The sequence below is a fragment of the Cucurbita moschata genome, unplaced genomic scaffold, assembly GCF_002738365.1.
Source record: "Cucurbita moschata cultivar Rifu unplaced genomic scaffold, Cmos_1.0 Cmo_Scf00007, whole genome shotgun sequence".
Classification (NCBI taxonomy): Eukaryota; Viridiplantae; Streptophyta; class Magnoliopsida; order Cucurbitales; family Cucurbitaceae; genus Cucurbita; species Cucurbita moschata.
Genome location: NW_019268523.1, coordinates 506,439 through 526,111, shown reverse-complemented (window position 1 = coordinate 526,111; position 19,673 = coordinate 506,439). Strand labels below are relative to the sequence as shown.

The 19,673-nt window shown below is 39.7% G+C and overlaps 5 protein-coding genes and 1 pseudogene across 11 annotated transcripts; 4 read left to right on the top strand and 2 right to left on the bottom strand.

Annotated features, from left to right (window-relative positions):
- The first annotated feature begins 444 nt into the window (after positions 1 to 444).
- LOC111444820 (aspartic proteinase PCS1-like) lies at positions 445 to 2,109 on the top strand. Its single transcript, XM_023082893.1, has one exon. It carries the CDS (start codon positions 689 to 691, stop codon positions 1,973 to 1,975), a length of 1,287 nt encoding a protein of 428 aa, XP_022938661.1. The 5' UTR covers positions 445 to 688; the 3' UTR covers positions 1,976 to 2,109.
- Positions 2,110 to 3,559: 1,450 nt separating this feature from the next.
- On the top strand, positions 3,560 to 6,617 carry LOC111444825 (E3 ubiquitin-protein ligase SDIR1). 3 transcript variants are annotated; one of them, XM_023082902.1, is made up of 9 exons: positions 3,560 to 3,828; positions 4,659 to 4,759; positions 4,874 to 4,928; positions 5,018 to 5,070; positions 5,168 to 5,396; positions 5,488 to 5,602; positions 5,775 to 5,820; positions 5,903 to 6,028; positions 6,213 to 6,617. In XM_023082902.1, exons 2-9 carry the CDS (start codon positions 4,679 to 4,681, stop codon positions 6,333 to 6,335), a joined length of 828 nt encoding a protein of 275 aa, XP_022938670.1. In that variant the 5' UTR covers positions 3,560 to 3,828; positions 4,659 to 4,678; the 3' UTR covers positions 6,336 to 6,617. The 3 variants fall into 3 exon arrangements, with proteins under 3 accessions (XP_022938670.1, XP_022938669.1, XP_022938667.1); XM_023082901.1 differs by having other exon boundaries at positions 3,561 to 3,828; positions 4,677 to 4,759; XM_023082899.1 differs by having other exon boundaries at positions 3,561 to 3,828; positions 4,633 to 4,759.
- A 114-nt stretch (positions 6,618 to 6,731) lies between these two features.
- On the bottom strand, positions 6,732 to 9,169 carry LOC111444833 (peptidyl-prolyl cis-trans isomerase FKBP20-1). Of its 2 annotated transcripts, none has more exons than XM_023082913.1 (6): positions 9,030 to 9,169; positions 8,382 to 8,511; positions 7,752 to 7,885; positions 7,570 to 7,649; positions 7,178 to 7,270; positions 6,732 to 7,097 (listed from the first exon to the last, which is right to left on the bottom strand). In XM_023082913.1, the coding sequence occupies exons 2-6, from the start codon at positions 8,488 to 8,490 to the stop codon at positions 6,950 to 6,952; spliced, it is 564 nt and encodes a 187-aa protein (XP_022938681.1). In that variant the 5' UTR covers positions 8,491 to 8,511; positions 9,030 to 9,169; the 3' UTR covers positions 6,732 to 6,949. The 2 variants fall into 2 exon arrangements, with proteins under 2 accessions (XP_022938681.1, XP_022938682.1); XM_023082914.1 differs by lacking the exon at positions 9,030 to 9,169 and adding an exon at positions 8,820 to 8,929.
- Positions 9,170 to 9,341: 172 nt separating this feature from the next.
- LOC111444817 lies at positions 9,342 to 11,462 on the top strand (annotated as a pseudogene).
- A 283-nt stretch (positions 11,463 to 11,745) lies between these two features.
- Positions 11,746 to 16,885, top strand: LOC111444815 (serine/threonine protein phosphatase 2A 57 kDa regulatory subunit B' theta isoform-like). 4 transcript variants are annotated; one of them, XM_023082888.1, is made up of 5 exons: positions 11,746 to 11,996; positions 12,157 to 12,292; positions 12,575 to 12,607; positions 12,736 to 14,054; positions 16,127 to 16,885. In XM_023082888.1, the coding sequence occupies exons 4-5, from the start codon at positions 12,840 to 12,842 to the stop codon at positions 16,484 to 16,486; spliced, it is 1,575 nt and encodes a 524-aa protein (XP_022938656.1). In that variant the 5' UTR covers positions 11,746 to 11,996; positions 12,157 to 12,292; positions 12,575 to 12,607; positions 12,736 to 12,839; the 3' UTR covers positions 16,487 to 16,885. The 4 variants fall into 4 exon arrangements, with proteins under 4 accessions (XP_022938656.1, XP_022938655.1, XP_022938653.1 ...); XM_023082887.1 differs by having other exon boundaries at positions 12,575 to 12,631; XM_023082885.1 differs by lacking the exon at positions 12,575 to 12,607.
- A 1,990-nt stretch (positions 16,886 to 18,875) lies between these two features.
- LOC111445123 (prohibitin-3, mitochondrial-like) lies at positions 18,876 to 19,553 on the bottom strand. The gene has a single exon (XM_023083355.1). The coding sequence runs from the start codon at positions 19,551 to 19,553 to the stop codon at positions 18,876 to 18,878; it is 678 nt and encodes a 225-aa protein (XP_022939123.1).
- Between the last annotated feature and the right edge of the window lie 120 nt (positions 19,554 to 19,673).

Below are 19,673 nucleotides of genomic sequence, written 5' to 3'. Positions count from 1 at the left end.
AAAAGTTTTATTCAAAATTTGTGGTGAAAATTAGAAGTTGGAATTTTTACTTTACTATCTAATATATAAGTTTAAAGTTTATGTCTGATTAGAATTAATACAAAATTTTTTGTATTATTTCGTTACGTATGCTAGGTTTGTACTCGCCCAATACTTATTAATCAATTTACAAAGTATGTATTTGTCTTTTTCTTGTAAATTTGGATCTTCCATTTAATTAAAAAAAAATTATTTATTTACTTTTGATTGGATGTCATTTGAATATTAGATCCAATAAATTATATTTTAGTGCAATAACACGTGAGAGTATGAGTTCAAACTTCTTACTTTTGTTGTCGATGATATATTACTTGCTAAGTTAAGCTAGGTAGATAATATATATTATTATTATTATTTGCACACTATATAGTATACCTCTTTGTTCGTCTTGAAAAATTAAAATTGGGAACCGCATATTCATAACATGGTTTAAATACAAAAATGATGATAACCAAAATTAATGGTACAACATTTGTGGGTACTCCTTACTTAATGCACGTTTTGGTACGCAAAACGCACTATTTAAGGAACAGAAACCACTCTGTTCTCCTCTGATATTTCAGTCCCAACAAATCCATACCATTTACAACGCACACAACCCCTTTTCCTTCTCTTCCCTGAGGATTAGAATCGTCTCCATTACCAAATCATGGCCTTCTTCCTCCGCCTGCTGCAGCTTCTTATCTGCTGCGTCTCTTTCAAACAGGGCCTCTGTTTTTCTGCGACTCAGACCATGGTTTTGCCCCTCAAAACACAGATGGGTGTCACTTCTCGGCCTTCCAATAAGCTCAGTTTTCACCATAATGTCACTTTGACTGTTTCCTTAACGCTTGGCTCGCCTCCTCAACCCGTTACTATGGTTCTCGATACAGGGAGTGAACTCTCATGGCTTCACTGCAAAAAAACCCCAAATTTGAACTCTGTTTTTAACCCACTTTCTTCCTCTTCTTACTCGCCAGTCCCCTGTGCTTCCCCTGTTTGCCGGACCCGAACCCGAGATTTACCCAACCCGGTTACCTGCGACCCAAAGAAACTCTGCCACGTCTTTGTCTCTTATGCCGACGCCTCGTCGCTCGAGGGTAATCTCGCGTCGGATACGTTTCGAGTCGGGTCATCGGCTCAACCCGGAACTTTTTTTGGGTGTATGGATTCGGGTTTCAGTTCGAATTCGGAGGAGGACGCGAAGACCACTGGGCTGATGGGGATGAACAGGGGCTCGCTCTCGTTTGTCACCCAATTGGGTTTGCCCAAATTCTCTTATTGCATATCGGGTCGTGATTCTTCTGGGGTTCTGCTTTTCGGCGACGCGAGTCTTTCTTGGCTTGGGAATTTGACCTACACGCCTTTGGTTCAAATGTCTACGCCATTGCCGTATTACGACCGAGTCGCCTACACGGTCCAACTAGACGGAATCAGAGTAGGGAACAAAATTCTGGCACTCCCGAAGTCAATATTCGCACCAGACCACACCGGCGCCGGGCAAACCATGGTAGATTCAGGGACCCAGTTCACGTTTCTTCTGGGACCAGTGTACACGGCTTTAAAGAACGAGTTTGTGGTACAAACGAAGGGCATTTTGGTCCCACTGGGTGATCCAAATTTCGTGTTTCAAGGAGCGATGGACTTGTGCTACAGAGTACCCGAGAAACAGGGGAAACTGCCGCCACTGCCGGTAGTGAGTCTGATGTTCCGTGGGGCGGAGATGGTGGTTGGCGGAGAGGTGCTAATGTATAAAGTACCGGGAATGGTAAGGGGTGGTGACCAAGTGCATTGCTTGACGTTTGGGAATTCGGATTTGTTAGGAATAGAAGCATTTGTGATTGGGCATCATCATCAACAAAACGTGTGGATGGAATTCGACTTGGTGAAATCAAGGGTTGGATTTGTAGAGACGAGGTGTGATTTGGCGGGTGAGCGGCTGGGGCTGGGGCCTTAAAAAATTAAAAAAGAACTTCGAATTGAAAAATGGCCCGAAGCACTGCCCAATCCATGGCCCACCTCAAGAGGGAGGAGGTGGCCCATTGATCGGACAGGCACGGGAACAGAGTCTCTCTCTCGGGTTTTATTTTATTTTATTTTTAAAAAAATTTTGATTGCTCTGTGAGATTCTCTGAAGAACATTGTGGAGATGTCAGGTCTTTTTGTTTTCGAAATGGTTCAAAATTTCTTTTCCATGTTTTGTTCATTGGGCTTGGTGTCGTGTTGGGTCATTCAGTTAGTACAATTTTGAATTGTATATATTTATATATATATATATATATATATATCTATATATTATTATATTATTGGTGTTTTCTGTCTTCAAGTTCTGACTTTTGATAAAGATAAAGGTTGCTAATTTTGCCAGCGCATCCTCTTAGCCCACCCCCACCTGCCGCCCCCTTTTGAGATTAAATCAATTTTTGACAAAAAGAAAAATTAAAAAAACAATAGGGTTTTTGTGAGCCGGGTGAATTAAATTGAAGATTTTTAAATATTCATGGTAAATTAATTTTTTTTAATAAAAAAGTATATTTGTGGAATTAAGAAAAAAAAAAATTAAAGAAACATGGACACTATGTAGTAGTATCACGTGAGATGAAAATCACGAGGGGGGCAGTACACACGTGTGGTTTGTTTTTAAGGAAAGATGCAAGTTGCCGACCAACCAGAGTCAATCAGTTTGACACGTGTCATAGAATAAGGCGTGGACTCTATACACCTCAACCACAAAGGCCTAACTGCCTTGTTTATTGATTTTTGTCGTTTCTATTATATTTTTTATATTTCACAAATAAACTAACCCTTTCATTTTATTAATTGTATTAGATAAATACAGAAGCAAGATATAAAATTTAAAAATTTGTTATATAAAATATTATTATATATTTCTTTAATATGTTTTTGAAAACCTATTTTATAACCGATACATTTTAAAATTGTGAGATTGATGATAAACATAACTGGTCAAAGCGGATAATATCTATTAGCAGTGGTTTCGGAACTGTTACAAATGGTATCAGAGTTAGTCACATGATGGTGCGAGACAATAGTAGGAATAGGGCTAGACCCTCTCTATAATAGATGCATTTTAAATTCGTAAGAGCTGATAACAATACGTAATGAGCTAAAACGAATAATATTTACTAATGGATGCATTTGAAGCGAAGACGCTGGCTCCCAAAATGTAGAAACCTCTCTCTCTAATAGATGCATTTGAAGTATTATTTGGACTTATTTTTGATGTCCTCCAACAAACAAATGAATAATTTAACGTAATGGATAAGACCATTATTATTATTATTAAATTTTTAAAAGATAATATGGTTAAATCTTAAAAATGGAAATAGTTTCAAAATCATAGGTAGATATAAAATTTGCATTAATGAAGTTTGAAATTAGAATTAGGGCCATAGAATGGATCGGGTCGGTTGGTTTTTGGAAGGGTATGGGCCATGGGTCGTTCGGTAACGCTCGGGAAAAGTCTAGAGATTAGAAGAAGCAAAAGCAGGCGTTAGAACATAGAATTTGACCAAATCAAAATACTACGTCGTTTTGCGCATTCAACTCCATCTCCCAAAGCCTACCTTACTAGGAAGCGAAGCCAAGCGAAACACGGGTCACATAGCAACTCAACGCGTCCGAGTCACTTCCCTCACTAGACTCGCTCCTCCATCTTCTCCGTCGCCACATACGGGTTTTCATTCTCACATAATTTTAAGATACCCCATCGCCAAAACTGTCCGATTCCAAGCAAACTCTGTCGCTTTTGGACCAACACAATCACCCCTATTTACTCGATTCTGTTCTGTAAGTCTCGGATTTCCCTCACGAAGGATTATTCTGGTTTGATTATTTGCTGATCCCTGTTCTCTTGTGCCTTAATTTCTTGGGATTCGGTTTCTAGGGTTCCTTAAATGAGTGATTTTTATTTTTATCGTTTGAATTTCACTTGTTCAACTGTCATCATAGCTTACGGGGCTGTAAAATTGTTTCGTCTGTCTGATTCCATTCATGTTTTTCGCTACATTTGACTATCTACGGGAGTTGGCTACGAATGTCGGGAATTGAGAATTTAGATGAAAAGAATTCAAAGCTGATCTGGTTCAACCGACCGATAGTTCTGATTTCGAAGTTGAGCATTTGCATTTTAGTGCAGACCTCAATCATGTCAATATTGGATGTCTGTATGCACTTCAGTTTGTGTGCAGTCATCTTTCGGTCGTTTGGTGTTCATTAGATGGCCATATGAGGGGGAATGTCACTGGATGTCTTTCCATACAATGCTGATTCATTCCTTAGAGGATATTCAGGATTGATATATTGTCTGAAGGAATCAATAAATTTGAGTTATCTAGTCTTTATGGAGCAGATGATTAGCTCATGAATGTGATTTATGCATTGAATTTGACAACTAGGAAACAATTAAGAACATGTCAATGCTTACGGATAGACCATTCTCATTGGGGCTGAGAATGATGAATGATTGGTTATGTAGTAAGGCGATGCGGGCATCATTTGATTCATTTTGTTTGTCTATTAAGATACTGGAGCCTCTTTCTTTATCAGTTCTGCAGATAATTATCATGAGTTCATCTGAATTTCATTCTGTAGATTCTCATTTCTCTGACATCAACCAGCTGTCGCAACTACTGCAGACATGAGTTTTGTTTTCCGTGGAACAAGAGTTCCAGACATAGAAAATGGTCTATCTGGATTTATACCTGAACGGCGTGCAATGGTATGCTCAATATTTTACACTCTCGACTTGTTAATACCAATACTTGAAAATTTATAGAACCTGCACTTGTCATGATCTTAATTTAAAATATATGGTTTTTCTGCTCCCAATCAGCGGGTTCATGCAGCACGTCCTGTTAACTCAAACTCACTTGCCTTTCTTGTCACAGGTACCATTTCACCTATATACAGACTAATATCTGTTTCATGTGATAATTTTGATCTATTGCATTGTTTTAACTCCTTGACCTTGTTGCAGTCCTTTTGTTGTTCATGATGTTAAATTCTCACCAGATGTCACCGAACTTTCTGGTAAGTTTTACATTTCACACTGGATGAGCAGTAGACTGGTGTTACTCTACCCTTGAGCAAATCTTTACATTTTCTTCCTTTGAACATGCATATTTAGCTCTGGCTTGTGCTTGGTGTGTTTTTGATGGCTACAACATTAAGGATGTATGCGACCTGTCAACAACTTCAGGCTCAAGCCCAAGCTAGAGCTATGGCAGCCAGTGGCCTTCTTGGGCACACTGAATTGAGGTTACATATGCCACCATCAATAGCACTTGCTACTAGAGGACGTTTACAAGGGCTAAGGCTTCAACTTGCTCTGCTTGATCGGGAATTTGATGATTTAGGTATGGTTCAAATCTAAAAAGTTTAAGTTCGTTGTTTCTTGTAAAAGTTTTTTTATGGATGATAATGTAGTAACATATTGTTTATCTTCAGATTATGAAACTTTGAGAGCTTTGGATTCTGACAATGCTCCGACAACACCTTCTATGAGTGAGGAACAAATAAATGCTCTTCCTGTTCATAAATACAAGGTTTCTGGTCCTCAAAGGTAATCAGCCCCATACTGTCTACAGTCCAGAAAGAATTAGGGTATCTTGCCTTATTCTAAGATTTGCTTGGAAGACTCATATTCTGTGGTGAAAGATTTTTCAACGATGAAATCCATGCACTTGAGCTTGCACTCATAAACTAAAGTAACGTTTTCATTAAATTATCTACAGCGACCCCTCTGTGAACCAGCAGGCTTCATCTTCAGAGTCTAATGAGGTATTTGTTAGATTTCTTTTTCCTTACGTGTTGATTCTTTTATTGCCTTAAACATGTACGTGTTCTTAAATTTTGATTGCAGAAGAGACAAGATTCAGCTAATGCAGTTGGCAGTACCAAGGCCTCGGAGGATGAACTTACGTGCAGTGTTTGCTTGGAGCAAGTAAATGTTGGTGAACTCGTACGTAGTCTGCCATGTTTACATCAGGTTTATCTCTATCTCCTTCTCTATCTCACCTTTTCTTCCAAATAAATGGTTGCCGAGATTTCATTTGAAAAGTCATGGACTTGGTTCATTGTTCTTCCCTTAAAATCTTGATACATCTTCTATCGCATGCATTCCTATACTTTTTTTAATTTGAATTTGGTTATACATGAATTCAATCTTGCAGTTCCATGCCAACTGCATAGATCCATGGCTGCGACAGCAGGGCACGTGCCCTGTTTGTAAATTCAGAGCGGTGTCTGGGTGGTCAGAACAGGGACAAGGGGAAACCGATGCGTATTCGGTTTGATTGAAGGCAAGGCAAGTTATCGAACTATGCTTGATGCCTGCTTAAAGCGCAGCGTATATGGACAGACATGGTGTAATTAGGATGAGGGTAGGAATTACAGGAAGTGCGATTGCCTTCTTTGAACTTCTACAAGCCATTTATTAATTGTATTCTTGAAGTTGATCATTTGTTATATAGTCTCTGACCATTGCGAGTGAGCAGAATTTTGTTCTTTCACTATCTTCCATGTAGTCCAAACCTTACCAGCAAGTGCTTGTTATATCTAGAACTCTTTCATGATTCTCTAATGCGTTCAAATCTCCGTCTTCACATTTGAAGTGCAAAATAATATTGTAAAAAGAAAACGATAAAAAGGGCCACTCCTGCTACTCACGCTACAATATGCAAGCATATAAATGCGTTGTCAGCTACGTATGGGCTAATCCGTGAAATTAAAAGCAAAATGCTAAAGTTCAAATCCAGCATACAATCAAAATACTCAGCGGCGTGACTCACTATTTGTAGCAGCAAATTCAAATGTATTACAAACCCATGGCTTCAAAGTTTCATCTCATTTATTTTGTTCAACTGACCTCTTGCGTTGTAGAAATGTTAAATGCAACTGGGTACCAACGTTATTTTGCTTTGTTCTTTCCCTTTCCACCCTTTTTGGCATCTAACTTGGCTTGAATGCGGGCAGCTGCCGCTGCTTTGGCTTCGTCTCTCTTCTTTTTCTCCTCCTCTTTTATTGCAGCAGTAGCCTCCCTTTGCCTTTTCAATTCTCTGATTCAACAATGTTGTAAAAAACAAATCATTATGACCAATATGAAAAAGGTGGATCGTTGAAGTAGTGGATTACTTACTCGAGCCTGGCCCTTTCCTCCGAAACACTGCCTAGACTTGAGCCTTTCCGTGGCTTGCAGGCCACTAGTTCCACCTCGAAAATAAGAGTTGCACTGCAAGAGAGTAAGACAGTGGCTTATGAATTTATGAATTTATCACCTAAAATTGGGGTGCACATATACATGAGGCATTTGAATAGGAGAATCCATTGCACTTGCAATGGCCGACATACTTCATGAGCAAAATTTCCAAGTGAAAAAGGGGCTGGAAGGTCCGGTCCAAGCCAATGCAGAATACTATTATTGACAGTAATCGTTTGTACTAAAATGAATTTGAGACATTATCATAAAGGCATTACCAAATCCGGTGTCTCGTTTATCACAAGAGAAAGAAGAAAGAGTAAAGACATTACTTTGGTGGGATGTCTGGTGGAGAACCAGCACTTCCATAAGCATATTCAGGCTTGCAAGTGATTTTAGCAACCTCACCGACCTGTTGGAACAATCCAACAGAACAGTATTCAGAAGAAAAAAAAAAAAAACAGCACAACATGCTGCATATCTTTCTGATGGAAAGCTTGTTTTTTTTTCTTACCTTCATTGTCTTGACAGCAATTTCCCAAGCCTGGATCACGGATCCTTTTCCAAGCTCAAAAGAGAAAATGGTATTATCCTCACGAGTAGAATCAAATACTTCGCCAGATTCAGCGAGAACTCCTTCATACTGTACTGCTCCACTCAACATATGGCAAAAGTTAATAGAACTTTTTGGAGGAACAAAAAGCTTTAAGAATTTACGATCAAGGGTAATTCAAAAACAAATGTGAAGATGGCAGAATGGGATGAAGGGGGATTTGTTAAAAGTCTGAGAGGAAGGTTAATAAGTTGTATATTCTAACTCATGGGAACGTCAATCACAAATAAACCAGAAAGCAGCAGTGGGAATGAAACATGACTAAACAGTCAGGTGACTAATCAAACAGTTCAAATTCATGAGACGAAACAATATGTAACCAAGAAAAGAACTCAAATGACAAACAGGGAAGGAAGTTTCTATCTATTCATTGACTACCTTAAATGCAGGCAGAAACAGTATGTAACCAAGGCTCAAAGGTAACTCGTTCAAGTCTTCCTCTTGAATTTTACTCATATACTATCAGTCTCAGTAGTTTGCAATGTAATGTCAGTGAAGAAGTAAACCATAATTTTGCTTTAAAAAATGTACCATCAACAAGAGGAAGGTCATCGGTTGGAGCATCAGCATTGGCTTTGGCATGCCTTACGATTGTCTTCACAACACCTCCATTCCCGGTTAAGTCTACCGTATCACCCATTGCTCACCAAATGCGAACGTACTGAATCAAATAAATGAACATAGATTTGTCAGAACTAGGCAAAATTTCAAGTATGACACCATCTGTCTTGAACAATTTCGAGTTAAACATAATTAAGGAAAGCAGCCCAAATCAAATTTCTTTTCTCCTAATTCTTTCTTACTCCAAATACAAAAAAAAAGCCTGATAGAAAAAGAAAACGAATGTGCCAGAAGGTCTACATAAAACGCACGAAAAACGAACAAACATATAGCAATGAGTGCATAAAATCGAGCCCTAAACTCAAAAGAAGATGAACAATCGGGAATTATAAATAAACGCAAAATAACCTGCACATAATAGCAACAACTTCCAGCAATTGAGAGAATTTTGCGTCTACCAAACTACAAAGCTCCACAATTCACTCCATTTATCCAAATTCATTTCAATTATTTTACTACCGAAAGGAAAAATTAACAGAAATGAAAATTTGCAATCATCCTGAAATATAGTTCGAAAAGATTTGAGTTTGAGCGAAAAGGTTTCTGAAAATTACGAACCCAGAAGCGGAAATTTGGGAATCGGGCCAATTCTGAGAGGATATATCGTGTGCGGGTCGGATCGTCGCGTCGGCTGTTGGCCATAGGCGGCGGGATGGAGCGCTGATTTGGGAGAATTGCGCAGGGTCTGGTTTAACCTCAATGTCACGCCGCACGTGTGAAGGACGTGTAACATTTTGCTTCAATACGACGCTGTTTGAAGGACATCAATCAATTTTAATAACAAATTAAGCACAGCCATAAAATAAAATTATAATACCAAAAGAAAAATAAAATAAAAAACATTGTCAGAAGTGGGACCCACCCCATGCTCAAAAGGGTCAACATTTGAACGGCACGATTCGATTCAAATTATACCGACAGCCAAAGAAGAACCCGAGCTCTGAAACTGCCCTGCCCCCACTCACCATTTACCCTCTTCGGTTCCCTGTATGTCCCCGGCCCCGCCATGAGATAGGAGGAAACGCAATGTCGTTTCTTGGAGCGCTCTCTTCTGGTGCACCCTCTTCCTCGTTCTCTCGTTTTCTCCACTTTCACATTATCCATTTTTGCCTCGTCTACTGTGGTATGTTTTTTTTTTCCTTCCAATTTTTGTTTCGATTTCCATCCCCCAATTGCTTCAACTGATTTCTCTTTAGATTTTTGCCTGATCGATCTCCAGTGCTGTTGTGCTTCCGGAATTTTCTTCTGTCTTTGTTTGGAATTTGATTTTTGAGATTCCATTGGATGTTCATAAATTGTGTAACAGATACGTTTCATCCTGAGCTGGTTCATACTCGGCGAACTCTGGTGAACAACGTTTCCAACGATTCCTCTCTTGATTTTGGGTCATCGGTTCAAGAAACAGTGACCCTCCCTGATCAGGCTCTCGTTTTTCTCAACTCACCCACCAACTGTTCGACCATTTGCCTAAGAGGATATCGACTGCGTTTATTTTGCGGGAAACGCGTCGGAGTTCCGGAGATGGCGGGAAGCGATCTACGTGGATGGTGAGGATCATCTGCTGAAGCAAATGGTCCGGTGCCCACTCCTACCTCGTGGGTTTACAGTTTCAATTAGAGTGAGATCCAACGCTCATCTCCAAGGTGGAAACTCGCACCGGTGGAACTCTCTTGTGTACGAAGCACTAGTCGGCCGAGACAACACCACCGTGGTCTTCGTCAAAGGCCTCAATCTCCGCCCTGAACGGGTCTCCAACGCGTCGAGATGTAAGTGTGTTTACGGCTTGGGATTTTCGGAAGGTCGAGTTTTTGCTAAGATCCGATGTCATGTCGATTGCTCAAGAAATTGCGTGCTGGAACACCCCTGAGTTTGCTCTGCAATCCCAATAGAACCCATGATTTTGAAGTATCCATTAGAGTGAAAGGCGGAGGAACTTGGCATTCAGTAGCCCGCCCATTGCTCCCATCAGGATCCACAACACCTCACCGGAAGCCCCACGAGATGTGCGTATGCACAGTGGTGCGCAGTTTCTTAAGGAATGGATCATTTACCATGCCATCTCGATGTACGCCGCTGGTTCATCTGTGGAAACAACAGCGTTGACGACATAGAAGACGTGATTGCATCAATGTCCACTGTCAAACACAACATTTCTCGACATATCTGGCCCTGGATTAAGACCCAATAAGCTGGTTTTGCACATTGTGCATTACGGGCTCGCGATTCTTGCAAGTGGGTCGGATTCATTGATGTCGACGAGTTCTTCTACCTGCCAAATGGGCTATCTCTGCTCGACGTGCTCAGAAACCAAGCCAAAAACGTTACCGTTGGGGAGATACGCGTGTCCTGCCACAACTTCGGCCCATCCGGGCTGTCACGGATGCCGCCGCAGGGGGTGACGGTGGGGTACACTCGCAGGAAAGCGGTGGCGGAGAGGCACAAGAGCATCGTGAACCCGGAGGCTTTGAACTCCACATTGATCAACATGGTGCATCATTTCCACTTGAGAGATGGGTTTCAGTGTATGAATTTGGAGAGGTCTGAGATGGTTATAAACCATTACAAATACCAAGTTCGGGAAGTGTTCAAGGAGAAGTTTCGCATGCGTGTGGCGACGGATTGGCAGGAGGAGCAGAATGTGGGCTCAGAAGGACAGAACGCCAGGGCTGGGGACTAAGGCAGTGAAACCAGAGGACTGGTCGAGTCGTTTCTGTGAGGTCAATGACACTGGGCTACGGGAAATGATTGCATGCAGCTTTTAAACACAAAATAGAAAAGAATATGGCGTTGAAAAATTATGCATTTAAAAGAGGAAGAGAATTGTGAATCTAATCTTCCATGAAGAGGACCCAAGATTATTAGGTCAGGATCACAAAATTTAAAATTCAAGAATAATTTTGAAAAATTAAATTAATAAATAAGCATAACCATAAAAATGTGTAGAACTATTTATTTCCATTTTAAATACATTAGTTAGATACAAGTTGATGATTTAAGAATATTTTTATAAACTTCAAAGTTTTTTAAGAAATATATAATTTATTTATTTAAATATATAGCTGTCTTTTGAGACTCAAATTTTTTTTAGAACAATAATTTAGAGAGAAATTCTTCAAGAGTTTAAGCCAATGAAATAAATAAATCTGAAAAGGAAATAAAAAGGGAATGTTTTTGAGTGAAAAAAAAAAGAAAAAAGAAAAAAAAAAAAAAAGAGGAAGAAATTCCAAAGATAGTAGGAAGGGAAAGGGAGGAAGAAAATGGAAAAGGTGATTATAAAAAAAAACTGTTGTTTTGCTAAACAAAGCATTGGAACAACGATGAGAACAGCAGCTATGGATTGCTGTTCCCTAACCTAACCTTTTTTGCTACTCACTGGGTTGGGTTCCAATCTCCTTCTCGGCCCTCTTCTTTATCCTTCTTCTCTCTCTTTCGTCGCCTCTCTCTCTCTGTTCATTTCTTGTAATAACAGGCGCACCTGGTCTTTGTTTGACACCCTAAATCCACATCCATGTCTTCTATACATATGTAATTCCAATATCCCTCTCCTCTTTAATTTTACTTCCTCACATGGAACTTACTTTTTCCCCTCTTCTCGCACCGCACCCTTTCTTCCTATTTTTGATTTTGAATCTAATTTGAATGTGGCTCAGTTTTGTCATCCCCTTGCTTTTTGGGAATTTTGCAGGCTGCTTTTGCTGGAGATTGGTGTGGGTCAATAGATCATGCCCAGATCTTGTTCTATCTTGATCCACTTGCTTATCTTCTCGACCTTAATAAAGTGAAGGAGAATAGAGGCGGAGGAGAGAGACGAATATAGCGAGGTGATTAGCTACTGCCCTTTTCTTCTTTTTGTGGTTCAAGATGGAAGTCAATGTTTCTTCAGCTTGCTCTTATGATTCTGCTTTAAACGATCTTAAAATGTTTCATTTAATGTCATTTTCCTCTGCATCTGCCCATCTGGGCTTGTTGGTATAACCCCAGAGGAGAAAACCTGGTGTTATTTTCTTCATGGTAGAGTAGGCCTTTTCCCCCCCTTCTTCTTGAACTCAATAAATAAGGAAACGAAACTTTGAAGTGCTAAACATATTTAGTTTCTCAATCAGGAGGTTTTCCCCCACTTGATTGCACCATTTCCTGTAAGGCTATACGTTACTGGTATTGTCATTGAAATGATTTTGAATTTTATGCTCAATTTTCTCTCTTTTCTTTTTCAAGATGGAATTTGGTTGACTACATTCCGGAATTTCTTGTTTTTTTTTTGTAGGTTGATTGATCCATGTAAAAGAATCTGCATCTGCTTTAGCAACTAGAGAATTAGTGAGTGTTTTGAAGTGAACAAGGAAAATCTTTTGTTTTTCCATTGAAGTCATGATTAAACAAATACTTAATAGGCTTCCTCGAAAACCTTCCAAGTCAACCGAGCATCGTGAAGGAGCAGGGACAACCGTCTCTTCTTCGCATGCCTCTACAAGTTCAAGGAGCAATGATGTAGTAGCTAACCACCATGCCAACACTGGAACTGGATCTTTTTCTGGCCCCAATTCTGCTTTGAATGCTGGACTAAATCATGGGAGTAAGTCATCTCAAGGGCTCAATGCAAAATCAAATGGTAACTCACAAGCTTCTTATGAGGCACTGCCGGGTTTCAAGGATGTTCCAAATTCTGAAAAGCAAAGTTTGTTCATTAAAAAGCTGAACATGTGTTGTGTGGTGTTCGACTTCACCGACCCATCAAAAAACCTCAAAGAAAAGGATATCAAACGACAAACACTGATAGAGCTTGTTGATTATGTGGCGTCTGCAAATGGAAAGCTATCAGAAAATGTTATACAAGAAATTGTAAAGATGGTGTCCTCAAATTTATTTAGAACACCTACCATTCCATCACGAGATAGCAAAGGTTTAGAAGCCTTTGATCTTGAAGAAGAGGAGCCCTCAATGGACCCTGCATGGCCACACTTACAAGTTGTCTATGAGTTTCTGCTCAGGTTTGTGGCATCGCCTGAAACAGATGCAAAGTTGGCAAAGAGGTACATCGATCATTCTTTTGTTCTCAGGATGTTGGATCTTTTTGATTCTGAGGATCCTAGAGAGAGGGATTACTTGAAAACAGTTCTGCACCGCATATATGGGAAATTTATGGTACATAGACCATTCATCAGGAAATCAATCAATAACATTTTCTATCGGTTCATTTTTGAAACTGAGAAGCATAATGGGATTGCAGAGCTTTTAGAGATTTTGGGAAGTATAATCAATGGATTTGCTCTTCCTCTAAAAGAAGAGCATAAACTCTTTCTGGTTCGAGCACTTATCCCTCTTCACAAACCTAAATGCATACCCATGTATCACCAGCAGTTATCTTACTGTATAACACAATTTGTGGAGAAAGATTGCAAGCTAGCTGATACTATCATAAGGGGCTTACTGAAATATTGGCCAATTACAAATAGTTCGAAGGAGGTGATGTTCTTAGGTGAACTTGAAGAAGTGTTAGAAGCAACTCAGCCCGCTGAGTTCCAGCGTTGCATGGTACCCTTGTTTCGCCAGATTGGACGTTGCTTGAGCAGTTCACATTTTCAGGTAGACTATGTGGAGTTATTTTTCGTTTTTGCTCAATTTACTAGCTTCTACTCCTTTTTAGCTTCATGATGATTTTTACCAACATGTCCCTACCCTGGGAAGTAGAATAGATATTAAATACTCAAAATTTGATGCTTACTATTTTTTGCCACACAACGTAGGTAGTGCATTAAAGATTTCTTTGCATGCTTTTAGTTTATAACCAATATCTGGGATTTAAGTATGACCTGTGAGATAGGTTCTTAGGTCGGTTAATTGACCTGTGAGATGATATTAAGGAAGGGAAATTGGTGAAACTAATCTAGAATCCAAAATTTTTATAGATGATTTTTCTAACCTTTTTGACAGGTGAATTATCTTTTTACCCTCAGGTTACATAAACATCAATTGCCCAGAAAATTTCATCCTCCTCTATCATCTCTATCTTCTTTTATGCCTTCTCCTCTCTCTCTTCTCTCATTCCAACCTTTTCTTTTGAACTTTAATCCACGGCACTGTTCTTCTTCTTCTCTCTTTCAAATCTCTCTTTTTTTTTTCCTTACCTTTGTCTTCTCCCTCTCCCACCCTGCTCCAATGTGACTTGAGTACCACAACTCAAAATGGTGAAGAAAAATATTATGTAATCCAGTTTGAGGTTCAAAACGATCATTTCTAGGATGAATGGTCTAATAAGTTGCCTTCTAGCATATATATATATCAAAAAGTTACTCGAAAAAATAAAATTCATCCATTTTGGTCAACTGAGCTCGAAGTTATGACTTATACTTAGATCATTTTGGCTTTTAAAGGCATTAAAAGCCGAGAGGCTTTAAAATTTTCTTAGTTGATATGCTTGGTTGGAAGTCACAAGAAAAAATGTATGAATACGAGTGGTCATTTATCTCAAATGAAAATACGACCAAAATATGATCTTAATCTACTTTCAATTGTAGGTCTAAGATCTATCCTAGATTGTATCCTACAATTTAGGATCGATTGATCGAATGCACACCAAAGATATGGTCATAACTTTGAGCTCAATGGTCCAAATTAAATGAAGTTTTTTTTTTTTTTCCTTGAACTTTTTGAGACGTGGTAGAAGATAGCTTATTTGACCCTTCATCCCAAAAATGGTCGTTTTTAACCTCAATTTAGATTATATAAGGTTTTTCTATAACATTTTGAGTTGTGGTGAAAAAAAAATGTTGTGGATCGACCTTGAAAAAGAAAAGGTTGGAATGAGAGAGAAGAAGATAGAGTTTTGAATTTACATATGACTTAGTTTTTTCATATTTAATATTAACTAATGAAAACGGTGGGTCCTAGCCCTCACCTTTATCCGTTGGCACTGTTGTTTATTTTCTTTCATTCTGGCAATCTCTTTAAAGCATGAGACGGGCTGGGAACATTATCTCTTTGGAGCTTAAGTGCAAGGTGCTAGGAATATGTGAAAGGAAGAATAATATGAAGTTTTAGAGCTGGAAGTTCAAATCCTATTTTTGTCTTTGAACTTTCATGCTTGTTCTTTTTGGCATTTAAACTTCAAGCATGCTATCTTAGTCCCTAAACTTTAAACTGTTCTATTTTAGTCTCTAAACACGGTTGAGACATTTATCTACAATGACATCTACTCATCATTTTGGTAAACAAAAAATTTGCTAAAATGATTTTTTACTAAGAATTTAGGGTCTAAAAAGCTCGAAATGGAACTGATAGCTCAAGGACCAAAAGAAATGAAGGCTTTGTTTAAGGCTTTAATATTAGTCAGAGAGTGATTGTCTTTACTACAGTCATCCTAACAGTTCTCTCCCGTGGTTCTTTTACGTCCTAAATGGCTGAAGCTTAGGCAGAAAGGTGCTTAGGGTGCATCCAACTAGCTCACTTCCCCTTGTGGTTGCATAGGTGCACTTTCTGAAACAGGGGATGTTACTGACAAATATTTTGATAACCTGTGGTCTCACAAGTTCTATTTAAATATAGCTGTTGTTGGAATTATTTTGGAGGATTATTTGTTTATTTATTCCAGTAGAAAGAAATGAATCTTCTAGATTCCTTGTCTCACGTTGTACCATGTTTATCTTGTTCATTTTCAGGTGGCTGAAAGGACTCTGTTTTTATGGAACAATAGTCACATCGAGAACCTAATCAAACAGAACCTCAAAGTGATTTTGCCGATTATATTTCCTGCACTGGAGAGAAATTCAAGAAACCATTGGAACCAGGCCGTACAAAACTTGACACAAAACGTCCGAAAGATCTTCTTGGATGCTGACCCTGAGCTGTTTGAGGAATGTTTGCTCAAATTTCAAGAAGAAGAGACACACGAGAAGGATACGAAATCTAAGCGCGAGGCTAAGTGGAAACGCTTAGAGGAGATAGCTGCTGTGAAATCTGCAAGTAATGAAGCAGTTCTCGTCTCTCCCAAAGTAGCCTTACGAGCACCATCTGGCTAGCTAGCTAACAACAGAACTTCAAATGGGGGTGTTCAGCAGATTTGGTTTTCCAATTGGTATGTGGGCATAAAAGTTTATCTAATCACTCACCTCACCATGTGATGAAAGCAGCAGCCGCAGTTAAATTGGTCGTCCCATTATGAACAAATTGGATTGAGGTGCAGTGAGAGAAAGTTGATATTGGTGCTCTAGCTGAGATTTCTATTTTGCATACATTTTCTGTGTATATGTGATTGGGAGGGGGTTGGATTCGGGTTGGAAAATTTCTGTTTTATTGTTGAATGGGTGAAAAGCAAGAACGAAATTCAATTTTTTTCATAATTGTGCTCATCAGTATCTGGATGATGGTCCCTTGTAGTTTACTGCTTCTGTAATTCAAGTTATTGGTTTCTTTTTTTCTGTCCCTTTCTAGGTACCTCTGGATTTCAATTTGTTTGAGCAAATGATATATACTCAGATATTTTGAAGTGACTCTAAACGGCACGGCAAAGGAGATTTTGTAGCTGTCATTTTGGATGCAGAAAGTATGAGTTTGGACCATCCATTGGTTTTAGCTTGATACCTAAAAATCTTTGCAGATCATTCAGGCAGCTTTGAATGTGTTGATCAATCTTGTTTATCCTCCACCATCAATCACCAATAAAACACCTATGTAAGTCATGCAAGAATCGCAAGAAATGCAGAACGCGTCCCAAATCTCCACTACTCTTGTTGAAGAGAGTAAAGATAGAAATGCAGAACTTAATTCTGGATTATGAGAGGCTACATCCATGTGTAACTAAGAGCATAGTAATGCAGAACGCATAGGTAATAATTCTTTGGAGCACTTTTGGTATCCACATGTCATGTAATTCTGGATTATGAGAGGCTACATCCATGTGTAACTAAGAGCATAGTAATGCAGAACGCATAGGTAACAATTCTTTGGAGCACTTTTGGTATCCACATGTCATGTAATTTTGGATTATGAGAGGCTACATCCATGTGTAACTAAGAGCATAGTAATGCAGAACGCATAGGTAACAATTCTTTGGAGCACTTTTGGTATCCACATGTCATGTGCGCTGTGTGTTTTGCCTCACTAAACTTGTGTGTTTTTAAATATTTATCTGTTAGGATGGAAACATAGTACTTTACTATACGACATTTACCCATGTTAACAATAACAGCGTAGTCTACATCAGTATTTTAATGCATTTCTAAAGGATGCAGACTTTGCCAAGTATCCATATTGATATAAGAAGTTCGAATAGAGTTCTAAGATAAAAATAAAAGATCTTGAGAGTGCCAAGATCACAACGTTACACACGCAAACTAATTTTTCTATCTAGAATTGTCCCCAACCACCATTTTGATGATTGCTTCGCTTGGCCTCAGCATCTGCCCAAATTAGTCCAATCTTGACTTGTTGTTCGGCTATAAGCGTCCAGATCTTAGCAGTCTCATAATCTTGGAAGGCAACTTGGTTTAGCTCCACAGAGTCAGAAAATTCCCTGCTGAATTCCAAGTGTTTTGTTCGACATTGGAAAGTTAGTTTCTGAGGTTGTGTAGTGGGTTGGGCTGCTTAAGCTGGGCCGCCCGTGGGCTGGGCTGCTTAAGCTGGGAGGCCCGTGGGTTGGGCTGCTTAAGATGTGCCGCCCGTGGGTTGCGCTGCTTAAGCAGGGCCTCCCGTTTGGTTGGGCTGCTTAAGCTGGGCCACCCGTGGGTTGGGCTGCTTAAGCTGGGCCTCCCGTTTGGTTGGGCTGTTAAGCTGGGCCGCCCGTCGTTGCGCTGCTTCAGCTGGACCGCCCGTCGTTGCGCTGCTTAAGCTGGGCCTCCCGTTTGGTTGGGCTGCTTCAGCTGGGCCGCCCGTGGGTTGCGCCTGCTTAAGCTGGGCCTCCCGTTTGGTTGGGCTGCTTAAGCCGGGCCGTTTGGGCAAGGCGGCCGAGTGTCGGGCCACTTCTTCTGTTCTCAAGACCCTTCTTCAAAACCCTACTTCTCAAGAAAGATGAATAGCTTCTTCTCAAGAACGACTCACCGGCTTACAAAGGAGGAGTGTGGAGAAGTGTTAAAGACCTAAGGAGGAATGTTAAATCATGTATTTATTTAGATTTAGTTTTGATTAGATTTTATTTTGATTTATGTACTGGTTTGTTGATAGATTTTTTGAATATCTTTTGTATTTTTGTATTCAATGTATGAATATGGAGCATTCTTGCTCTCCAAAATTCAATTCTTGCTCTCCAAAATTCAATTATCTAAGGGATCATTCAATCAATCCCTCTTTCAAATAAGCATTGAAGTTGAAGGCTCAAGCGGCCCAATTGACCTATTGTTTGATTTGGCACGCTCAATCGCCTGTTGCAATAATATGAACATCATCAAATCACATGCAGAGTTACATCTACAGTCAATCACGCCTAGACAACCTCATCCAAAATAACTTCATGTTGCCCTCTGCCACATGCGGCATAAAAGACGCACCTTCTTCTTCAGCCCTTTTAGCTAACATCTTTGCCCGCTCAAGCTCTTGCTGCAACTCCAGGTTCTGCTTCAAAGCCCGGGAAAGTGGAGGGCTAAAGGATATATCAACAAGAGTCAGCTCATCCAATATAAGGTTGAATTCTTTAGCACGTGGACCCAGTGCCTCAAGCATGAGAGCCGAGACATGAAACCTGTTGCTCAGAAGCTCATCAGCACTGAATTTAGAGATCACACTATTCAGGCTCGCAAATCCAATATCAGGGAGAACTCTCTTGTGGTTTTGGTGGAAAAAAGCCACAGGGAGGTGAGAAATATCGGGGTGAAAGAATACCCGTACAGTCGCGTTTACCTTCACAAGATCTTTGGTGTAGAACACAGAATAGAAAGTGTGAGGCTGCTTACTAATATCAAATACAAAGGGATTTTGCAGCCATGGAATAAAAAAATGAATTCCTTCGCCTACAGACTTGTCTTTGTCCGGTCGACCTCGAAACCGATCGTGGACCACCGCTCGTTCACCCTCGCGGACGGTGAACATAAAACTCCTTACAACTGTTACAACGCCAACGCCTAAGCCGACACACAGAGCAACTTTGGTGAGCATAATCAGGCTTTAGGGTTTAGGAAATCAATCTCCAGGGGAGAGATTGGGGCTCAAAGATTCTTATGAACTATAACCGAAAACAAAAAAAAAAAAAAAAAAAAAAAAAAAAAAAAAAAAAAA